The 22,142-nt window shown below is 45.4% G+C and overlaps 1 protein-coding gene across 2 annotated transcripts; it reads left to right on the top strand.

Moving 5' to 3' along the window:
• The first annotated feature begins 753 nt into the window (after positions 1-753).
• On the top strand, positions 754-20,908 carry FBXO21 (F-box protein 21). 2 transcript variants are annotated; one of them, XM_063350660.1, is made up of 12 exons: positions 755-1,024; positions 3,837-3,972; positions 5,799-5,893; positions 8,065-8,186; positions 10,005-10,151; positions 10,879-11,012; positions 11,262-11,398; positions 12,220-12,396; positions 13,177-13,309; positions 15,890-16,080; positions 17,100-17,257; positions 20,250-20,908. In XM_063350660.1, the coding sequence occupies exons 1-12, from the start codon at positions 801-803 to the stop codon at positions 20,426-20,428; spliced, it is 1,833 nt and encodes a 610-aa protein (XP_063206730.1). In that variant the 5' UTR covers positions 755-800; the 3' UTR covers positions 20,429-20,908. The 2 variants fall into 2 exon arrangements, with proteins under 2 accessions (XP_063206731.1, XP_063206730.1); XM_063350661.1 differs by lacking the exon at positions 17,100-17,257 and having other exon boundaries at positions 754-1,024; positions 20,250-20,405.
• The last annotated feature ends 1,234 nt before the right edge of the window (positions 20,909-22,142 follow it).

The following is a 22,142-nucleotide window of genomic DNA, read 5'->3' as shown; positions in this document are numbered from 1 at the left end:
CAGACACAGCAGTAGTCTGAACTTGGACATGGCAGTGGTGTTGCTTCAGACATTGCCATGTTGTCACCCCCCACACAGCAGCAGACACCTTGGTGTCACGACACACACCATGCTGGTGTTACCTCTGTCCTCACAGTGGTGCTACCGCAGACATGGCAGCAGCATTACCTCAGGTGCTACCTCAGATACGGAGGTGGCGTTACCTCAGGTGTTAGTGGAGACACGGCGGCCGCATTCCCTCAGGTGCTATCACAGACATGGAAGTGGTGTTACCTCAGGCGCTGCCACAGACATGGCGGCAGCATCACCTCAGACAAGGCCTCCCCTCTGCTCCCCAGGCCCTGTTAGCCCAGGGCAGACAGGCACAAACCACTTGCACCTGCCTGGCTCCCCGCAACCTCCCGGGGCCTCGGGGTCGGCCATAGTCTCTTACCGACCGCCAGGGCGGCCGGAGGCCTTTGGGGAGCCGGGTGTCCCCAGCCCCACGTCCCCACTCTCCCTCGGGGCGGACGCCTCTCCCCGAGGGGGGTACAAACTTTGCAGACGCTCCCTAAGCCCCTCGGCTGCCCTTGACCTGGCGAGGCGGCCCGCCCCGCCCCGCGCCGCCACACTTGGCAGACGCTCCCTAGCGCGCCGGCACGGGCAAGGCGCCGCTCCGCTCTGCGCTTTGCGGGGCGGCGGCACTTGGCAGACGCTCCCCGCGCCGTTCCTCCGCCTTCCCTGTGCGCCGGAAGCGTGAGACGCTCCCTAACCCCGCCCGCGGGGAGGCGGGGGGGGGGGCGCCCAGGTAAACATCCAAGATGGCGGCGGCGGAGGGCGCGGGTCCGGCGGGGTCGCGGGGCCCGGCGGAGGCCGAGGCCGACGGGATGGGCCTGACGGACCTGCCGGGCGAGCTGCTGGAGCTGATCCTCTGCTGCGACGTGCTGGGGGCCGCCGACATCGGGCGGGTGTCCTGCACCTGCCGCCGGCTGCGTGAGGCCTGCCAGCCCCGCGGCAAGGTGTGGCGGGAGCGCTTTCGCCTCAGGTGGGCACCGCCGACTGTCACGGCACGGCGCTCCGGGGGGAGCTGCGAGGGAGGGCGAGGGGTGACCGGGCCTCTCCTCGGGGCCGGGCAGGCGCGGTCAGCGCAGGCCGGGCCTTGCCGGGGGTGTTCCGCTGCCCTCGGTCCCCTGGGCCTGGGAGGGCCGGGGTGCGCCTGGGGTGGGGAGAGTGCACCCCACATAACGCCATCTGTGTCTTTCTTCTCTGGCCGGCTCTGCAAGGTGCATACGGAGCCCATGACGGGTGGGACGAGCTGGCTTTCCGTTGTGTTATAACGGGTAAGGAGAAGGCCCTCCCAAGCAGGGGTGGCAGGGACTGTCGCAAGGCTGCTTCCCCTCCGAAATCCGCCAGGAGGGGACCACGGGAGCCTGCCACTTGGAGGAGGGGGGGTCTTTGCAGCTCACACACACTGCTCGGAGCGGGGGGTGTCTTTGGAAGCACCCCGTGCTCAGAGGATGGGGGTTTTGCAGCTCCCCCGCCCCACGCTGCTCGGAGGAGGGGAGTGTCTTTGCAGCCTCTTCCACAGCCAGGCACTTGGGTTACCTGCAGGCCCCAGATCCAACCTGGGGGCCGGCATTGGTGCAGACACAGGGCCACATGCGTATTGGCGTTGTCAGCTGGCCTCCCTCATCCCACTAAGGTAGGCAGTGTTAGCAAGCAGCTTCTAAAACAACTGCCAAGACTTGTCCTGTCACAGGACTAATGTTTTACAGCAGAGAGAGGATTTTATTTGTAGTGCTTTTGGGAGAGCCGTTTTCACAGAAAGCCAAATCCTTTGGAGTAACTTTTGCTGCTTGTGAATTTAGTTACCCACGAAGGCAGGTGCAGGGTACCTGATGAGGACATAGCTGTGTTATTAACGTTTTAACTGGTTACGCTTTATCTGGGAATAAAGTATGAGTGTTATTGTTGATATTGCTTATGCCTCGGTGGTTTCAGCGGTTCTAGAAACACCACTCCTTCACTGGGCTTGCCAACCTAGCTAGAATAGGGCACGCTCATCTGCTACCTGTTTTTGTCTGTGTTTTGGCACCGGAAAGGTAGCAATATTGCTTTCTCTAATTGCCAGTTGGCTTCTAAAATTTAGCATAGCTTGAACAAGAGGATTATTCTCTTCCTACCAGTGAAAAAGGCTGCTAAACAATTACAGCTTCCCCAGTTCACTGAGCTATGGCTTGGGATGGCTGGCCACATCCTTTCACCAATTCAGTGGCTCTAATTTCTGAAGCGAACCTGAAAGTTTAAAAATGGTTCACATCCAACAGCTGAAATGTGGTAGGTGATTAGCACAAGCTGCTGCCCTCCTCTGCCTTTGATAATAGAACTTTTGGCAGGAGTTTGCACATTGACCTTGTCATCCTGGCTGGAATCCACCCTGAGTAATTGCACTTTATCTTCCTGAAATTTTCAATATAATTTCAACCCGAGAAATTACTCTTTCTCATCCTAAAATAAATGATTGTAATTGTTATTACAATGTGGCTGCGTTTCAGCAGTAGATGAATGGCTAGGGATCCATCAGGGGAGAGGTTGTTATATAATGTGAAGTTATTTGCTTAGTCTTTGACTTTATTTTGTAACTGCAGTTGCAGCGTGGCTTTATTATTAACTGGTAGTAAAGCATCTTGCATGTGTGGACGGACACAACTGTGCCTTTTGGTCAGTTGGTAGTAATTATTATACAGAAGTAGTGATTTAAGCATTTGGCCTTCTTTACTATTAAAAGTAAAAATACATCAATATATAAAAGTGCGTGTATGTATATATATATACATATAACCTGAAAAGAACCGAAGGCATCCCTGTAGTTGAAGGAAGATGTTTTGTAAAACCCAGTAATAATTAGCAGAATTTCAAAATGGGAAATAAATGCCCCTGTAAATTTACGAGGGGCCTTTCTCTCAGCTTTTTTTCCCATGCTGTCCAAAATGTTTCCATCTGCGCTGATTCTTCTTCGTGTTTCATACACAAATGATCTTGGTGTCTTTTCATTAGAAAAGGTGGTGCTGCTAATAGCCCTCAAAATATTATCTGAAGTTTTCCAGTTGAGCCTTGAAAAGCTTCTTATTAAGCTGTGGAGTGTATTTTAGCTTTTGGACTTTCAGACTCAGTAAAGCAGGTATGGCTTTCTTTTACGAGAAAGGTGTCGCGTTTTTTAAAAATAATTATTTCTTGTATTAAAAATGAACTGCAAGAGAATTTAACTGTCACAGTTTGACTTCAGAATTCTGTTTTCCTCCAGTAGATGTTGCCACCAGCAAGGGCAACAGAGGGAGCTCTGTTTTGTGCATCCTTTCAGTTAGACCCACAAGGTAATAGGAGGAACATGGGTCAATGAATTCTCATTCTATTCGATGACAAGTTAGCTTACATGTGATACATCTTCAGAATGGCAAACTTCTTTTTTCTGTTATAAAACTCTGCCTCTCTTCTACTAATATGGTACGTATGCTTATTTTGCAAAGCTCTAGAGGAAATATCAAAAGTATTTAGGATATTTAGATATTGAAGTACCTGGAGTATGAATTTTTTGAAGGTTTCTTGTTGGCAAGCTTCAGGAGAACTTACTTTTAAATAACCGTTAATATGCAGATGAAATCAGTTGGATTTATGCTTTGATGCTTGAGTCAATCATTGGATTAATTTATACAATGACACTTAAAGTTGTACTGTGTCTTGGCAGTGTCGCAGCTCCACAAGTCATGTGGTTACAATAAGGAGCAACTTATGGTTCTGGAGCTTCTCAGTGAAGTTGAAATACTAATGAACCTGTTCACTTGTTTCTTGTTGTGTAGATGGCCATCGCTGCTGAAATACTATAGCCACACAGACGGTGTTAGCTGGCTTGAAGAATACAAAGCACGGCACAATGCTGGTCTAGAAGCCCAGAGAATTGTAGCTTCATTCTCCAAAAGGTTCTTTTCAGAACACGTAAGTCATCTGCTCTATGTATGTGCAACAGCCTAGCTACTTGTTTAGTATTTCTTATTACTTTGTCTTTCCTCTCTCTTCGTGTCTTTTCAATTATGCAGACAGAAATTTCCTATTTCCTCACTTTGTGTGAAAAAGCTAGATCACCAGCCAAAAGGGGAGAAACAATTCAAAGTCCAAAGGTGCTTACAGTCCAAAGCACACTCTGCATATCACATTCAGCTGTTGCTTGCCGCTGCAGCTTTAAAAGCTCTTTGTTCACTGCTGCGTGTTCAGACCCGGCTCTGGGAACTTCTGAAGGACTGGTAGTTTGTTGACACATACCACAGCCTATTAATTTATCTCACTGCAAACCTTGTGCAAGGATATGTTCTGTGAGTTGTCAGAAGTCATTTGAAAACAGGATCAAGACGCAATAGGTTCACTGAATTGGAAAGTATATTACTTAATTTCTTTACCCAACCATGACACCAAGATGCTTTTGCGTTCAGTGTGAAAAAGGTGAAAATGTAGTCTTTCGGAGAGACTGGCTTGCATGTGAAACAACAGTAATTTCATTGTCTGTTTGCGTAGTTGATGCCTGTGGGTTTTCGCTGGCTGTACAGTTTGGGTCAACCTGAAATTCTGTGGAATAGGCGTAAATGCTGCCCATAACTTCAGCTGAGTTAAAATTTCACACAAGAGCCATTAAACTGCCACCCCTCTGTGTCTGCTCTGCAAATATCTTGTGGTCCAGTAGAGAATTCCCCTAAGGGATAGGAGACCTTTCTTGAAATCCTCTTAATGATTTTAAGCAAGGGTTTGCACCTAGGTTTTCACCCTGGAGATACAGGCTGTGGGGCCAGTAGGGTATTTGGAGTCGCATATCTCTTAGCTGTTCTTTTTGAACTATTCCATTGCAGTTGCAGCAGGTAGACATTTGACCATGGAGAAATGTGTGTCGGGGCATTATCCGGGGGCAGAGGCTCATGTATTCCCGCTGTTTTAATCATGTATGCAAAGCCTACTGAGAGACCATTCAGCAATACCCAGAGGCCTAATAACGAAGATCATCTCTGGTTGGGCTAGGAACTGCAACTTGAATTCCCTCCATAGAATTGAGGGGAAGAGGCATTTAACCCAGTTCTTCTAGATCCTGTGGAGTGCCTGCTAAGATACAGTATAACGGGAATCGCTTTTTCCTTACTCTGTTAGCCCGTGTCTTTTACTGAAAAGCTTGAAAGTAAAAAGATTTGCTACAGTTCAATCAAAGCTTAAAAAAATAATTCTGAATTTTGGAAGAAAATAACTCTTAATATAGATACCTAAGTGATTGTTTAAAAAAAATCTGTTCCATCAAGAAGCTGATAACTCTGGGTTAGTGCTCGTAATTAATCAGGTGAGGTAAAGTGTAAGTTTGAGGCTGAGATGAAGGCTCCTGCTCCTTCATTCCTTCCCCCAGCTGCAATCTGCTACACTAGGGAGGATTTGTAGAGGTTCAGTCAACCACAGGCAAAAGTTAATTCCACCTTAAAAATTACTTTTAGCTTGGGCCCAGCCCGCATAAGATCTGGTATGTTTGTGCTCATCTGTACACCCACCGTAGGAGCCCCCAGTGCTGTAGTAGTTAGCTCAAATTGCCGTAGGGGGCTACTGGGGCTCTCAGTGGGTCCTTGTGATAAATCCATGGAGTAGAGACCATGAGTACTTGGTGAGCTGGACGTTTTTAAGATCTTACGTAATTTTTTAAAAAATAGAACAGAATTGCTTTTGAGACTTTTTATGAAATTCTGTTCTTTTGGGAAGAATCCGCTGTGCTCTCCATAATTCATTGTCTGGTTTGACAGGTCCCCTGCGATGGATTCAGTGACATTGAGACTCTCGGGTGCCCGAGTCATTTTTTTGAGGATGAGCTGATGTGTATCCTTAACATGGAAGGAAGGTAAGAAAGAGGGGGGTTAGAAACAGAAGGGATTTTTCCCCTTTCACTGGGTAAAGGAGAATGGTTCTGTGGTGAATGCCTGACCTCAGCTTCCGTCCTTTTGTCACTCTCATAAAACAACATCCTCAGGCTTACCAAGGCCGGGAGGTGTTGCTGTGTGTTTAATTTCAGAAAAAATTTAATATTCCCAAAAGAAATCATGTAAACTATTCTATAAGAAGGAAGTCCCCTGGCTTTGTGTTGCTGTTTGTTGCTTATTTCCTTGCCAGTTCACAACATCTCTTGGGATGTGTTCCGTGTACCCTCTGCTCTGCAGTAGTTTTGGCTTAACGAGTTCCCATCCTCATGTTCCCTTTTAAATTGAAACCTGGATCAGTTTGCTGAACTGATTTGCAGGATGAGGCCACAGCACTGGAGGGAAGCAGGAATACTCAGTGAGGATTGCCACCATGAATCCCTGTATCATGAAACTACAGCTTTCTCCCCCCCACCCCCACCTCTTGGTGCTTTTCTTAGCTGTAGTAGGTTGGTACAATTTTTGTCCCCAAATAAAGAACTGAGTTTAATCCAGCCACTGCAAAACTTGCAGTTCTGTAAATTATTCAGACAGGTGAAATGCCAGGCGGGTAAATAAAACTTCTGTTTTGCATGTGCCTGGGTATTCTCATCACCATGGTTAATGCTGGGCAGGATGAATAAGTCACTGCTTTACTTGACGCTTTTTCTGCTGGTAGCATATAAGCCATGCTGATTTTGCTGTGGTACAAAGCAGGGATAGATTGCTCTTAATGGGGTCTAATAGCCTTGATTAAAGGGACTGTTAGTAGAGCTTGAAAAAACATAACTGGAATGGCAATCATCTCATTTTTGCTTTTTCACATCCATTTTATTACCTTCCCTATTTGAACTGGGACTAAACATCTCTCATTTGACAACTGGTTAAAAAGCTTTTGAGCCTTTGCACTGGCCAAATGCCTCCCCATAAAGCAGAATTGATGCTAATTACACCCTGATTAAGCTGTAGTCATTGCCATTCAGGAGCATTAGGCTAAATCATTTCCCTGGAAGATATCCCAATAAAGCAGTTGTCCCTATTGAGCATCCCAGTTTATTGGAAGAGGATAAAGTGTTATGAGGTTTGATTGTTCTTCTGTCCAGTGGGATGGAGAAGGCTGATTTCACCTGCAATCTGGAGGAGTGGAAACATAAGCAGGGAAAGAGGGGTTTTTTTTGAAGAAGGAAACTGGACTTCTTTTAAACACATGGTGAGGGCAGAGTCTGGGAATCAGTAGAATTCTCCTTTTGGGGTTTTTTTTTTTTTTTTGGGGGGGGGTGGGCGGGGGGCGCGCAGGGCTTTGTGCCATTCCTAACTTTTGTGTAAAAGTGCTCAGTGAGGCACAGGGTAACCCATTGCTAAAGGCCAGGGCTTGCTTAGATGCGTGTGATTTGGATGGCTCTGAGTTGGTGTGTTGTATTTCAGGTGACCTCTTCAAACCTTGTCTGGATAGCAACCAGCTCTCTATTGCTGCCTCTTGGGTGCCTCGCCTTCGCTTGTTAATTTAGAAAATGAAGGGGCTTTACTATAAAAAGTGTAAGGTTTTGGATTGTGTGATCTACAGACCAGCAGTTGATCTGTTCCTGCCTTTTCAGAGCAACAGAGGTGTTTTTCCTCTAGGGATCTCTTTTTTTTTTTTTTTTTTTTGTCTTCTGGATGCTATTGGACCTACATTCATGTCCCGCATCAGTTTATTTTTAATGGTGAGAGGATGCTTTAAGATTGATTCTGGAGGGATCCAGTCAGACAGAAGGTAACGTTTTATGACAAAAAATAGAGGATTTTAATTGGATGTTCCTGAGCTAGTTTAATTAGGATCTGTGTTGTTTCCCATGATACTGTATCTTCTCAAAATTATATATTGGTGATAAGATAAAAATCAGAGATGATAGGAGCAATGTTTTGCAAGTGTCTCATCCTGTGGCTTTTTGATGACAAATTTCTTCTTAACATTTACCTTTTTGGTTGACTCTTCAGTGGTAGTGGTGTTGTCAGATGTGTTTTGAAAAGCGACAGTCTAAATTGTAAACCTATATTCACTGGAAAAGTTAAATCAAATGTTCACTCTTAAAGTGCTTGTTTAGGGCAATACTACTTTTTGTATTTAAATATGCAGGAAAGGTCTCACCTGGAAGTACTATGCAAAGAAAATTCTATACTTCCTACGGCAACAGAATATATTAAAAAATCTGAAGGAGTATCTTCAACGCCCAGCTGACCGGCAGTCATTTTTGGAGGGTAAGTCTTTGGCAGAAATCCCACGTAGAGCACCTCATCACAGCTTTCCATCATTCTTGTCTTACTTGGAAAGAGCCGCCTTTGCTTGTATTTCAAATAGCCCTCGGAAAACGACTCAGAATTAAGTTTGGTTTTTTGATGTACTTGAAATCCCTAAAATCTTGCAGTAGTTGCATAGTGTTGCATCAGAATGTCAGGATTATGTTAGTTTCTGTCAGTGCTGTATGCTTGAATAATTGCCCGTGGACAGATGAGCTGAAAAGCAATGGACAAAATGTTGAAACATTTGCATTTGAATCTTAACAGTGTATTCAGGAAATCAGCAGTAGCTCAGCGTCCTAATTATCTGACACTGCAGAAGCATTTTAACTGTGGCCCATGCGCTGAATATGGCCTAACAGACCAACTTACCTGATTTCAAGTCAGCTTCCTGCTATCTCCTTTTCCAAGAGCTGCTCAGATAAGGGTGAGGAGCGAGCTGCAGGCAGGGGGAATTGTTGTTGCAGCTCGTAGCCCATGTGCTATGGCTTTCTTTCAAGAGCTGCCTGACTGCTGGACCATTGAAGCGGTGCAGCCTAGAGCTGGGGAGCCGATGGAAGTCCAGTTACACGGTGGGAAGGCACATGCACCTGATATGAAGAAAGAAGAGGCTCTTCTGCAGTTCACGTCCTCAATCTGGTGGATTATTCTTTTCTTCAAGCTTCCTGTGCAGAAGATGGTCTTCTGAATGCACCGAAAGCTACCAGTATCTGTAGAAGAGTCTCTCGCTCTTGGTATAGACCTCAAAAATGTCATACGAAAAAGTCTCTAACACTGAAGCTGGTTCTTGTTAGTGGCAATAGACTTTGAAGAAGGGATTGTTTTAGGGCAAGAGGGGAAAGGAAAGTGGCTTTTGCTGGAAACAAGCGAGACAGTTGATTATGTGACTTAATCATGTGGCTCACAAATAGATGCATTTGTCTGCCACGGAGATATTATTAGAGCACCAACAAGTAGTTTTTTGTGAAGTTTCACGTGGTCAGCATGGGGAACACTTGGGCGGGGGGAGAGGAAGAAGACACGGCTTGGTGCCCTGCTGAAGTCCTTGAATACAGGCCTGTCATGGGTGTGCTAACGAAGCAATGTAGGAGGCTGGAAGAGGTATGATCCATGCAAAATTCTTACAGGTGAATACAGTTAATTCCAAAGACGGAACAGTAGGGAGGCTTTGGAAAGAGCAGTGGTGACAAAATGACAAGCAGAAGATTCTGAGAAAGGGCTGTTTTTCTCCTGCAGAAGTTTGACAGAAGAGGCTTGGGCAGCAGGAAAATAAAATGGAAATCTGTTCTGATGGTTTTCTGACATGAAGATGGAGAGCAGGCGTGGAAGAGAAAGATGAATGTAGCAGAAGAGGGAACGATGAACAAGAGTGATAGCTATGGAGGATATGGCAGGAAGAAGTCAGAACTGAAGCATAAGTGAAGTTGAGATTGTTTCAGGCTCTGAATAAAAAACATTGTAAGCTGGGAGGATGCCAGGAGGTGCATTGTGACCAGTTGGCTAGTTAAGCTTGGTCTAGCAGCCTACCTGCTCAATGTACTGTCTGTTGCTTTCCCTTTCAGGATGACGGAGAGGAGAATAGTTAATTTAACTGGTATTTGTCATGTCAGCTTATTCTTTGCATTTTTTGTGGTAAATCCAACATGTGAGTGCAGATTTTAAAAGGAAAGCTCTTGTGTTCTGCTGCAATTGCTTGCTGCATGCCTGGAATTTACAGTAGGTAAAACCAAACAAAGAAAAAACTGAAGCCCTGTTTCTTATGTAGTTTGTTTTTTCCAGGTGCTGTTTTAATTGATCAATACTGTAACCCATTGTCAGACATCTGCTTAAAAAGCGTCCAGGCGCAGGTGGATGATATCACAGATAAAGTGCGTAAAGTCCTGCGGACGAAAAATCCAAGGCACCCCAGCTTGGCTTCCAAGGCAGGTACTGTACAGAAACATATGTGTTACTGCAGAGCATTTCTGCAAGTCTAGGTACAGGCAGACAAGGTGAAACAGCTGTTGAATTATTGCAGCTTAAAGAGCTGTTGTTCTTCATCCCCTGGCAAGCATATTCTGACATTTGCTTAAAAAACCATTGAGGCAACAGCCGTTTGGTGAGCCACAGGGACTCAAAAGCCCAGGGCTGTCAGTCCATATGATGCTGTCTAAGAAAAAAAAGAATTGGGAAGGAATTAGGGAGTTTCTTCTTTTTTTTTTCCCATTCGTCCCTGAAGTCTTAAGTAGTCCTGATATCTGTAGCAGAGCTGTGGGACAGGGGATCGACCTCTTTTCCTCTGCAAGTCTCAAAGTCAGCAGCAATAGAAAAGGTACATGCTTTAACATCTCCAAAGGTCAGGCAATATCTTGCTCCTTGGTTTGTATAAGCGCTATCTAATGTTTGCTGTCTTTCAAAGAGAGAATGAGCGGTCTGCCTGTATCTGCGAATCTGGAGTGGCCAAGCTGGGACGCTCAGGCGGTGAAAGCCACTTCCCAGGCATGCCTGGGTGGTGTGACATGTCCAGCTGCAGTGCTGTGTCTCTTGACTATCTGAATTGAGATGAGTCTCTTGTGTTCTTAGTCCATATGAAGAATTTTGGTCTAAGGTTCATTGTGTAAAGGTTGAGAACCCTTGTTTGCTCAGTATTTATTTCATTGCATGTGTTTTTTAGGAGAGATTGTGATTCCAGAAGTGGAACTTCAGCGGCAGGTGCTTGATGCTATGAATTGTGTCCTATATGAGCAGTTAAAATACAAAGGAAACGAGCTGGATTACTATAACTCCCTGAATTCATACATTCACCAGGTATGTATATGTTAGGCCAAAACTAGGAGGCTGCGAGGCTTGAGGCATTCTATTTGTGGTGTTTATTTGTCTGGATGTAGTCAGCCAAATAACTCTTTCTGAAGAACAACTTGCTGTAAAGTCAGCGCAATGTCATCTTTCGTTGCATATTCTGTCAAATTGGTGTATTTTTATTTGTGAAATCAAACCTTGAGGTTTTGTGTTTTTTCTTAATATCCCACATGTTCTTACAATGTTTTTATCCCCCAGGTTTTGATCCGCAGGACAGGAATTCCCATCAGTTTGTCTGTGCTTTATTTAACAATTGCCAGGCAGCTAGGAGTCAAGCTTGAACCAGTCAACTTCCCTAGCCATTTTCTGCTGCGATGGTGTCAAGGAAAAGAAGGGTAAGTGATCTGCTGAATTTCAAAGTTGCGTCCACAGGAATAAAAGCCAGAAAGCATTTACAGCTGCAGACTTCTACCTGAATGTTTGTCTTCCATCTGTAATTACTATCTATATGGGTGAAAAGATCAGATCTCTGAAGTTTTCCCAGAATTCCTCTCTGCTGTTGATGAATGGTAACAGATTTCTTGAGTGTGAAATAATAGTAACCATGAGGTAATGTTTATCTTATTTAAGAAAACTATGAAAAACTGGGGGGTGGGGGGGAAGGTGCTGATTTCACATAACCTTTCATACAGAGCAGTTGCTAGAGTCCATTGCTGCTGTTCTGTGCACTCAAATTAATTCTCTGAGTCAGTGCAGGATACGTCTTTGACCAGATCGTGATCAATTTACAGAAATCTGTATTTTGTGAATGACATCAGCAGTCCAATTCAGAGCAATGGTTTTGTCTATATATACCCCTTTTGGCACTAGGCTTCAGATGCTATATGCGTGGGCTCTGTTACACTTTCCAGGGCGGTGTTATAATATAATCTAGCAATAGATGCAGCAAATCTGAAAATACCTGAAGGAAAGAGCTGACACGATGGAGCAAAAAGTCCCCTTGGTTTCACCGTCTTTTCCCATATGTGTTTATCTGAAGAAGCAGCTAGGGGGAGAGAGAAGGTACCAGATAATATCTTTTTAGGAGGGACCTGAGGTATGAATGACGCTTGTTTTACGAACAAGCTTGAAGGTGCTGAGGGAAGAACAGAAATAGATAGCCTTGCTTTACCACGAGACCCATCATCACAATTCAGTTTCCTTGTTGTTTCATTAGAAGCACAGATATTTTTGACTACACCTACATTGACGCCTTTGGCAAGGGGAAGCAGCTGACGGTGAAGGAGTGCGAGTACCTTATCGGCCACCACGTGACAGAGGAGTTCTATGGAGTGGTGACTTCAAAAGAGGTCTTGCAGCGTATGGTGGGAAATCTCTTAAACCTTGGCAAGCGGTGAGTTGAGGATTGTCTGGCCTGTAAGGCCTGTAGGGGGAGCGAAAAGGGCCCAGAGTATACTGTCTGTGTATCTGATACTGCTTCTTCACGGTATTTGAGTGAGTGCTTTAAAAAGTGTCAGTTGCTCCAGGGGATCTTGAAAATTCTGTATGTCGCATTGCATTGTCTACTTGTTTTTAATCACCTGCAGCAGTGTTGTGTGGAAACAAAAATATTTAGTAAAACTAGTTCCCCTCTAGAAAATGGACAGATCACTCTTTTCTTCGTGAAAAGCTGATAGGGACTGTTCCACCATTCCCTTAAGAACAGAGACCTTCGTTATAATCTGGTAAGCACAGCCCATTTGTTCAAAGGTACTGTTGGCTTGTAAAAAAAATCTGGTTTTCTTTTCAAATACCCTTGCTAATCACTTTCCCAGGTAGCCATAGAGAGAAATCAGAGAGTGAAAGGATTGCTTTAGGTGTGATTAAGCTAGGGAAAGAAAAACGGATTTCAAAAGGGAAACGGCTTGGAGAGTGAATTCACTGTGTAGGATTATGTTATATTGACCAAGCAGAATACCAGCAAAGTGGGAGGGTAGAGTCCAGTCATCAGTTGTGTAGCGTTTTTCCTTCTGAGTAGGCTGTTGGATGTGATGAGTGACAGTCAGTGCCAGAGTCGCTCTTACTGATGCCTGTACCTGTAGCATCATTTTTGGTGACTACCCCTGTAGATCGGAGTACTGGGGATAGGGGTTGAAGAGCTAGCCTTACAATTGAGTTTCTTTTTTGCTGGCAGAGAAAGCACTGATCAGTCTTACCAGCTCTTGAGAGACTCGTTGGATCTGTACCTGGCCATGTATCCGGACAATGTGCAGCATCTAATGCTCCAGGCTAGGTTATACTTCCACCTGGGAATCTGGCCAGAAAAGGTACCTCGCCACTCGGTCGTATGTTTTCTGGTAGGCTAAGTGCTATTAACACTAGTCTGTTGATTTTTTAGACTACGTCAGCTTGCATTACAGTCTGCCACAAGTTGTTTCTGTTATAAATGCAATTGAATGAGTTATCACATTTTGGAGAAGCAGAGAAAAGAGAATGATTCGTGCTTGCTGGCCCTAGGGGAAACTTGTGAGCAGCCTCAAGTCTGAGTCGTAATTCATGATTTACTGCCCAAGTCTAACAGCTTGTCTTGCAACCCGTACTGTGGACTTCCAGGTGTAAGTTAGAAGAGCATCCTGTTTGGTTTATGCCTAGATTGTGGTAGTGGTGGTAGAACTCTTACTGGACTTGTGTAAACAGAGTCAGAAAACCTTAGGAAGCTATCTTTTATGAATACAACCAAAGCCTTTCTCTGAAACCTTAGCCACACAGTCAGTGGCTCTTGTGAAAAAGCAACTTAGTATTCCTGTTCTTGGGATTCTTCTTTAATATCGCCTTTAGCATAGCAACTCGAGTCTTGCTATCTTGTGAACGTGGGAAAGAAGGTACCGAGACTTACAAGTCGTCTGGATCGTCTGTGCCTTTCACTGAGTCGGGGAAGGCACAGGGAAGAAGCAAGTAACTCAAAGTCTGATTTCTTTAATGTGTCACTACAGCAAAGAGGTGTTCCCTTTTCAAAATTTCCTGTACTACTACAGTGAAGCTCACGCTCTTGGGCAATGCCTGTGCTGTTTACAAATGTGAGGTTTGGGTGAGGGGGCAGAAGTATTGGCTGGGCAGCTGAGCAGAAAACAAAGCTCTTTCCACCAAGTTAACTGAAGCATAGGACTGCTGGAGAAGCTGTCTTTTGAAGAACAACCTTTGCTAAGCTTATCATTCCTTTCTTAGGGCAGCAAGTTTTAGGGTCGCCACGGAAAAGAAAACAGCACAAACTAAAAAATTGGCGGGGGGGGGACACTCGCAGAGCTAAAATGGCAACCGTACGTAAATAGGGGACAGCAAAATGAAACACCGAAAGATCTTCTTTCCCCTTTCTGGCACTCAGCGATGTGTTTGTAAAGCACCAAGGCTTTACATACTTGTGTTTTGCTGCCCCTCAGAACAAATCATACTACCCCATGGATGAGTTTTACATGTAGTTTCTCTGCACCGCGTTGCCAGATGCAAATGGTAATGTGCAAATTTAGGTGTTTTCAGTATTGCATCCTCATAGGCATCCAGTGGTTCCAGTCTGTTGGGTCGTTTTGTGGCTAGCCAGAGAGAACGCTCTATGTCTGACAGAACAGAAGATCGCAGATTTAATGGAAACCTGGCAGATTTATGGAAAGTGGTACAAAAACTTAAAAGTCAAGCAGAGCTACACAGAATGTTGCCCTAAATGTTTGCAAATAACAGTAAATGAAATTGCCGAGAATCTCTGGCAGCTATGGTCACTGTGCTAGGCCTTCCCGTTTCTGTAGGATTTTTCAGGATTTTCACATCCTTCTTAAGATGCCAGCCAGAGAATTAAGGTGGTCAAGAAGCCCGAGCTGTGTTTCTTCTTCTCATATTTAATTACTCACCTGTTCTTTTTCTGAAATTTCTTTTCTTCATCTCTTGGCTGATGTTCATACTCTCAATAGCCCGAGATTTCTGTTCCTCTTCTGCTGCTGCTCTGAACTTAGAGTGACCAAAACTTCCAGCATATGATCGAGGAGACAATCCTTTCACCAGGTGCTAAAGTGTGTCAGATTTTGAAACTGTGGCAGCACCTGAGGTATTTGATGTTGTGATGGGTGTATCTGTCTTTTCCCAGCCTGTTTAGACAACAGTTTTGGTAAGAGCAAGGGGAAGAAAAAAGAAAAGGGTAAAACTTGGATTTCCTGCCTCTAACTAACTTAGCGGCAGATGCTCTGATAGTGTGCCAGAGAGTGTTGGTAGGCTGGTGTTCTGGATCTACAGGCTTTGCCGCTTTGAGAGCGCTTTTGAAGTTAGTGTTCTTTAGTCATCCTGAGACAAGCAGGTTCTCTGTCTCTCGTTCGCTATTACGTGGTATAGCATCATACAGGTTATTTGCGTTTCATTCTGTGCTGCCCTATTTTTCCTCTGCCAGGCTCCCACAGGCAGGCTGAGGATCTCGTTTAAACTGTTTGTTCTCTAGTGCAGCAGAAGTCATCTGGAATTACTTCCCAGCAGCAGTTTGGGAGACTAGCAACGGTATTCTCTTAACATTTCATAAACCTTCAGACGGTCTCATCAATGCCTTGCGGTCACAAAATGTGACGCGATTAGCTTGTATGACTTAGTTTTAAGGAGTGTGCTTGACAGTGCCCTTCCTTGGAAGCAGGGAGCTTTGCAAATAGAAAAGGGGAGGACTGTTTGCGATTACTGCAGGCTAAGCAAGTGGGAAGAACTCCTTGGGAGTGTGTAGCTAGAGCAAAGGTTCTCAGTCTGTGTGGAAAACTCGTGTGGCAGACCTCTAGGCCTGGGCAATTAGACCCAGCTGACTTGCGAACTGTGACTGTATATATCTGTAAGCGTTGGACTGCTGTAGAGACTTGTTCTGATTCTCTTTGTTTTGGTCGCTGAAGGTTCTGGACATCTTGCAGCACATTCAGGCTTTGGACCCATCCCAGCATGGGGCTGTCGGGTACTTAGTTCAACATACCCTAGAGCACATTGAGCGCCGGAAGGAGGAGGTGGGACCGGAGGTGAAGCACCGTTCAGATGAGAAGCACAAAGAGGTCTGCTTTTCCATCGGGCTGATTATGAAACACAAGAGGTGAGCTCTTCAAAACCTTCCCTGCATTAGCAGGCTGTACTGTAACGACAGGTGCAGAAGTGTTTGTTCTGAAAGTAATGAGACGTGGGTTTATCTGCCAAGGAGGTATCTGGAATGGAAAATGCCAGGCACGTACGTCTATGCCATGTACCTTGTAGAAAAATGGGGGCGGCTCTGTCTGTCCTTTGAGAGAGCGAGTGTCTTCACTGCTGCTTGCTTGCAGAGAGAAGTTTGTGAGGTGACTTGTCCAAGTCATCATATATCACACAGCTAAAATTTGCACAGCCCAGAGCTCTTGAAGAAACATCAGTAACCGGTTAATGAGGGACTGTGGAACAGAATCAACTTCAAAAAAGATTGTAAGATTCCCAAGACAGCCTATGAATCTCTCCTTGTGCTGTTATTACCCCCTTTTCCTGCATTGCACAGAGGCTTTGTGTTCCTGCCTGTGCCGCTCTGCCAGAATGACAGGCCAGCACTGTTTCGCTTCGGCCACTCCTCCAACTCATCAAGACATCTGGAGCGTATTTTAAGGGTGCAGCAGTGACAGTTACACCTTGTGATTAATCGCATAAAAAAAAAAATCTGAAAATAATAATGGCTTTGTTTCTGGGAGTTCAGTATTGGGATTGCCACGTCTGTGTGATGGGCACAGAAGTAATTGCACAACACAGTAGGACGGTTGAGTCTCTCCCTGTTTCTTGTTTCCTGTTCTCCTGGTTGCTGACTTCCAGTCTCTTTCCCATTTTCATTTCTTGCTCACATTTGGTTTTCCTTTGTCCTCAGCTGTTTGTTCCTGTCTGTTTATCCAGGTACTCCTAGTCATTTCCCCCCACCTCAAAGTACACACACATATGCACACAATCTTTTTTGAATTGATTTTTTTTTTTTGCCCTCTCCTCCTTGTGCCAGCTCACAGGAGGTTCCTGTCCTGTTTGCGCTGTATTAATCTTGAGGAAAAAGAGCTGGGCTCTGGAGTTTTCACAGTCTTTGGTGTGCATTTTTTTTTTTTTAATTAGATATGGCTATAACTGCGTGATTTATGGCTGGGATCCCGCCTGCATGATGGGGCATGAATGGATCCGGAATATGAACGTCCACAGCCTTCCACATGGGCCCCACCAGCCTTTCTATAATGTGCTAGTAGAAGATGGCTCTTGCAGATATGCTGCTCAAGGTGAGCAGGACTCTCCTCTGTTTACTATCTGTTTAGAAGTACCTTAGGAGAAAGAGATGCTTAAGTGATTAACTGTCTTAATTATGAAACATAAACTGTTAGTTAAGGTTGAGGTAGGAAGGAAAGGGATCTTGAATTCGTGGCCTGTGTTGTTTGCTCACCGTGAAATGAGTACTGCTAGGAATGAATGTTAAGGACCACTCTGGTATAATCTCCTTTTGCCTTAGAAATGTGTTTTGGACATGATTGGGTTTATGGTGTAGACCATGATGGCTGCTTTTAAAAGAGGTAATTCAGCTTTTGCTGAAGTCTGAAGTTCTGTCACACTCTCACTCTTTGAAATTGTAGCTGTGCTTTGGGCAGGACCTCAAAATAGATTCTAGTGAGAGAGAACGCAAACTTTGCTTGTCAGGGCATGGCTCTGAGCAGCTTTTATCAAGAGACGGTATGTGCCAGGATCCCAGAGAACATGCTAATGCCACATCTGATATGAATGGGACAAAAGTGAATGTCTCTGCTAAACCTCTTTGCATTTGTGAAGTCTCTATCACCCATTCTTTATGCAACATACCGTAAGAAAGGAAATTCTTGTCTGATGGTCAGATTATGAGGTTAGGATACAAGAAATGTTGAACTGAGCCTCAAAAGGGGAAAAAAAAAAACCCTATATGTATATATCTATAACTTTGTACTGTGTGAACAGAACATTTCTTTGCCTCGTGTTTGTTGTTCTCCCTGTGGTACAGAGGCATCCTGTCCAGCTGGCGGGGAGCTGGTTGCACAGCCTGGCTGTTTGCTACGACAAGGTGTGGAAGCTGCTGGAGGGGAAATGCTGAACAAAACGCAGTTCAGCTCTTTCGCCAGGGGGTGCTCCCAAGCACGTTCTGCTCCTGTAGATGAGAGCAAGAGGTGGTTTTACCGGACTGGGAGCTCCTACCTTTGTAGTTTTAAAGTGCAGGTGTTTCTCACTGCTCTGAGAGTTACTTTATATTCAGTAGTCCAAAAAGATGAAGTTGGGACCAGGGATATTGCAGCTCAGCTTCATGGCTCATGTTAGGCAGTACTTGGCCTCTCCGAGAGTCTTAAAAACCAGAAATTCTTGTGTGCCGTGGGTTGATATCAAAATATGCATCTCAGTGAAAATTAATCAGATAATTGTCCACAGTGCTTCTGGGGCTGAGTCATCTTTTACATCTTTTGTCTAATTGTTTATAAACAAGTATAATGCTGGCTGGTTCCAGAGTGCAGGGTATTTTAGCCAAGCTGTAGGTTGACGCTGTCATCTCTGCGGCGTCCAAGTGTTTTGATATTGCTAGGGAAAATAGAGGGGTTGGTCCTTGCTGCTGAAATCTTGCTGCCCGAGCATCCCCTCTCAAATACATCTTCACATCATTTGGGAAGGGATTGTTTCATAACTTACTGACCAGACTGGGGAGAAAATGATAGTTTTTTACTGAAAGAATCTTAGACAAATCTGCATGCAGAGTTTTATCTAACCAGCTCAGAAAAAAACACCACACTGATTGTACCTCAGTTTGAGTCCTTCCTGTAAATTCATGGGTTGAGCTGTAGCTAACTGCAAAACACCTGCTTCGTACAGTGAGTTTGGTATCTATCTACCTGTCTGCTCTTGTCTTTCCTTTGTTTGTTTTGTAGCAGCACAGGTTAGACATCTGTGTCTCAAAACTGCCAGTCGGCACGTTTCTCAGGCTCCCCACCTAGTGCCCAACTCGCTTGTCTCAGTCTCTTCCCCGCTGCCAGCTTCTGTTTCGTCACTGTGTTTTTTCCCTTCGTACACAGCTCACTGCTCAGCCATGCTTCTGCAGAGCATATTGGAGTGTAAATTGTTTTCCGCAGTGGTGCAGTATACGAGAAAGGTACTTTGCAAGGCTGTAGGACTGCACCAGCCTGCTGAGGTGTAGAAAGCTCTTGTGGTTTTGGCTGCACACCCTGACATACAGTAGCTTCAGAGAGCCTGTGTGGATTAATACGACTTTTGTGCACTCTAGTGAACGGGATGGTTTCAGAGACAGATGAATTATTCCCGAATGATGCTCTCTGCATCCCATCTTGTTCCTGCCTTGCCTTGTAGATAAGTCAGACTTCAGGATTTAGGCAGCTTTTGTTTCTACCTGTACATCTGGCACTGTGCTGGAAAAAATGACATCATTTGGGGCCTGCTGCAGGGCACCTGCACATGGGATTTACTGCTGGGCTGCTTCCCAGTCACGCTGCTTTATACAAATACTGCGGGAGCACAGGGGCCCTCAGCCTGGGTTGCCTTTGCATTTTAATGCCAGTGCTTCTGTGTTGTTTGACTGTTGTGCTTAATCAGGTTATCTTTTAGTACAAAGGAGGAAAGGAGGTGCCCTGGAAAAGAATCAACATGCTCTTCTTAGGGACTTTCTCTTAACTTTGGGAAGTTTGGATTTAGAAAAGTTACTTTTGCAGTGTGAGACGTGCTTGAAAAACCAGGCTGGTGACTTGACCATGGTTGAAACACAGGCTGATGACTTCGAACAAGAAAGCGCTGGACTCCTCTGCCAGGACAACCTTGTGCAGTCGGCCTCACCTCGGGAGTGTTTGAGCAGGATCTCTCCTAGAAACTGATCTCCCATGGGACTTGAGGGATCAGAGCTCAGCACCGCAGCTTCTCCCTGCACTTACGACCGAGACCTGTGACCAGCAGCATGGGAGCGGGTCAGCATCCTGCTACTCTGACCTCATGTCAGACAGCATGGTCTCGGGCATAAAGTAGTTTTCTTGCCACTAAGAAACGGGGTCAGCATCACTTAGGAGATGAGACTCCGTGAGCAATCGTACTGGCATACTCAGTGTGTATTTTCCTGAAGTAGGGGTGTTTTTTCTTTAAAAAGCCTCAGGAGGTGGTGTTTCTAGAGACACTAACAAGACTCGAGGGAGGCGCAGGATTTATTGCCTTGTGGCAGGTCGTTTCATGTGGTGATAACTTGCTTCTTTCCTTTCCTAACAGAGAATCTGGAATATAACTCTGAGCCTCGGGAGATCCCTCACCCTGACATTGGCCGCTATTTTTCAGAGTTTACTGGCATTCACTACCTAGCAAATACCGAGCTAGAAATTCGGTACCCGGAGGATTTGGAGCTCACACGTGCCACAGTTCAGAAGATCTACAGTTCAGGCAAGGAGTGAGCGCAGAAGGCATCGTGAGGACAGAAGCAGCTGGAGTGTAGCTTTACCCTCTTCGCAAAACTTGCCTGGAAGGCAAGTTTGGTGACAATCCTTTGGCTTAATGCATTGAAAACTGCATTGAACTTTGTAACTGGTGCTATAGCATCTTTCCGTTGCCTGCCTGCCCATTCTGGCCCAAAGGCACAGGGACACGTTGGTAGTTGAGGCCAAGCGTAAGGATCTTGCAGGGACAGTCGTGCTAGGAAGCGCGTTGTCCTTCGGAAGGATTTGCGCATACTACTTGTTCTGTGATTGTCTTGCCTAGAAGGTCGACACACTGAGATCCCTGGCGTGGAACATGGAAGAACCCCCTCTTCCAGAGAAGGAAGTTGCTTGTCCTTGCAGTGTTGTGGGTTTTTTGTTTGGTTGTGGGGTTGGTGGTTTGTTTTTTTTAATGTATATCTCATGCAGGTGATAGTTTTTAAAGTCTCTTACGTTTCACTGTTGTCTTCTCCAGTCTGAATTTTTGGTCAGATTTTGCTTCACCTCTGTAGTCTGATTGTTCACAGAGCTACCATTCCGATTCTGAGTATCCTTATGGGCCTGGGAAAGAGCCCTGGCAGCAAAACCCAAACCAGCTAGGCTTCCAGGGGTGGCAAGCGCATGGTAACGCTGCGGTCCGGTTGGCCGCCTCGCTGATGGTACAAACTCTCCTAATGCAGAAGATGAGCTTCTAGTGCTTCTTCATGCCTGCTAAACACACTCAGTCCATGTTCTTACCTTGTTTTTTGGTCTGTTCATCGTGTATGTCCAAGGCAGGATCTGCGGCACAGCCGTGAGTGCTCCCAGGAGGATTTTGAACCTTGTGGCTCTGTTTCATGGAAGCCTTGAGGTCAGTGCCGGTATGACTTTGATGTATGGGGAGCTTCCACTCACTGCCGTCTCCAACCTATAGGTATTTATGCAATACAGTGGGATCGTGACTGGAAACTGGCCAACCCTGGAGGCAGCCAAACCGTGTACGGAAGAGAGATGTTAATTCCTGCAGCTTGAGGCCTTCTTCCTTTTTGCCAAAAGAGGACGGATTTTGGGGGAGCGCATACTCCGCTGCCCAGAAGGGAAGAGCTTTAGCAGCTCAAGGCACATGAATTTCACCATGACTTAAAAACCCGGACAGAACCACTGCAGAAAAGGTTTTCCTTGGGTTCAGGTATTATGGGGTGCAGTGTGACACGGTGTTTGTGCATACACAGAGCCTGCATACCTGTGTGAGTTTCCGAAGCAACATCTCTGTAGATGTCTCTAGAGTCTCCTCTCACTGTCCAGTTGCAATACAGTAGTTATGTCAGAGATGAGCATTAGGTACCGTAGAGTTAGGTGGATGCTCTTAGCCTATTATAGCACTTCGGGTACTGCCACGTGAAATCACACAGCCCTCTTCTTAAAAGAATGCTTGAACTGCATGCCATCCTATTGAAATATTGAGCACTGATTAAATATGAGAAATAAATACTGAAAGCCCAGCCCTTTTGCCAGCGGAGTGGTGGTGGTCTGCAGGAATCTCGGTGCTTTAGGGAGAATGGCCTGGCGTGGTTAGTGCTGAGGAATGGTGAAGGTGCTGTACTCCACCTAGAACTATGTCTTCCAAGAAGTCTCTACTGAAATGAACTTGGAGGGCGGGAAGGAGGAAGAGACTGAAGAATTTCTACGGAAGCAGAATGGATGCGAGTGGAAG

The sequence above is a fragment of the Chroicocephalus ridibundus genome, chromosome 13 (genome assembly GCF_963924245.1).
Source record: "Chroicocephalus ridibundus chromosome 13, bChrRid1.1, whole genome shotgun sequence".
NCBI classification, from domain to species: Eukaryota; Metazoa; Chordata; class Aves; order Charadriiformes; family Laridae; genus Chroicocephalus; species Chroicocephalus ridibundus.
Note: the sequence above shows the minus strand (reverse complement) of the source record. Positions and strands in the feature narration are given on the sequence as shown.

Bases quoted from the DNA above. Each gene is read 5' to 3' on its own strand.
- FBXO21 (XM_063350660.1), top strand. From the start codon at position 801: ATGGCGGCGGCGGAGGGCGCGGGTCCGGCGGGGTCGCGGGGCCCGGCG. The intron at 8,187-10,004 runs GTAAGTCTTTGG...TGTTTTTTCCAG, and splicing joins CCGGCAGTCATTTTTGGAGG to GTGCTGTTTTAATTGATCAA. The intron at 16,081-17,099 runs GTGAGCTCTTCA...TTTTTTAATTAG, and splicing joins CTGATTATGAAACACAAGAG to ATATGGCTATAACTGCGTGA.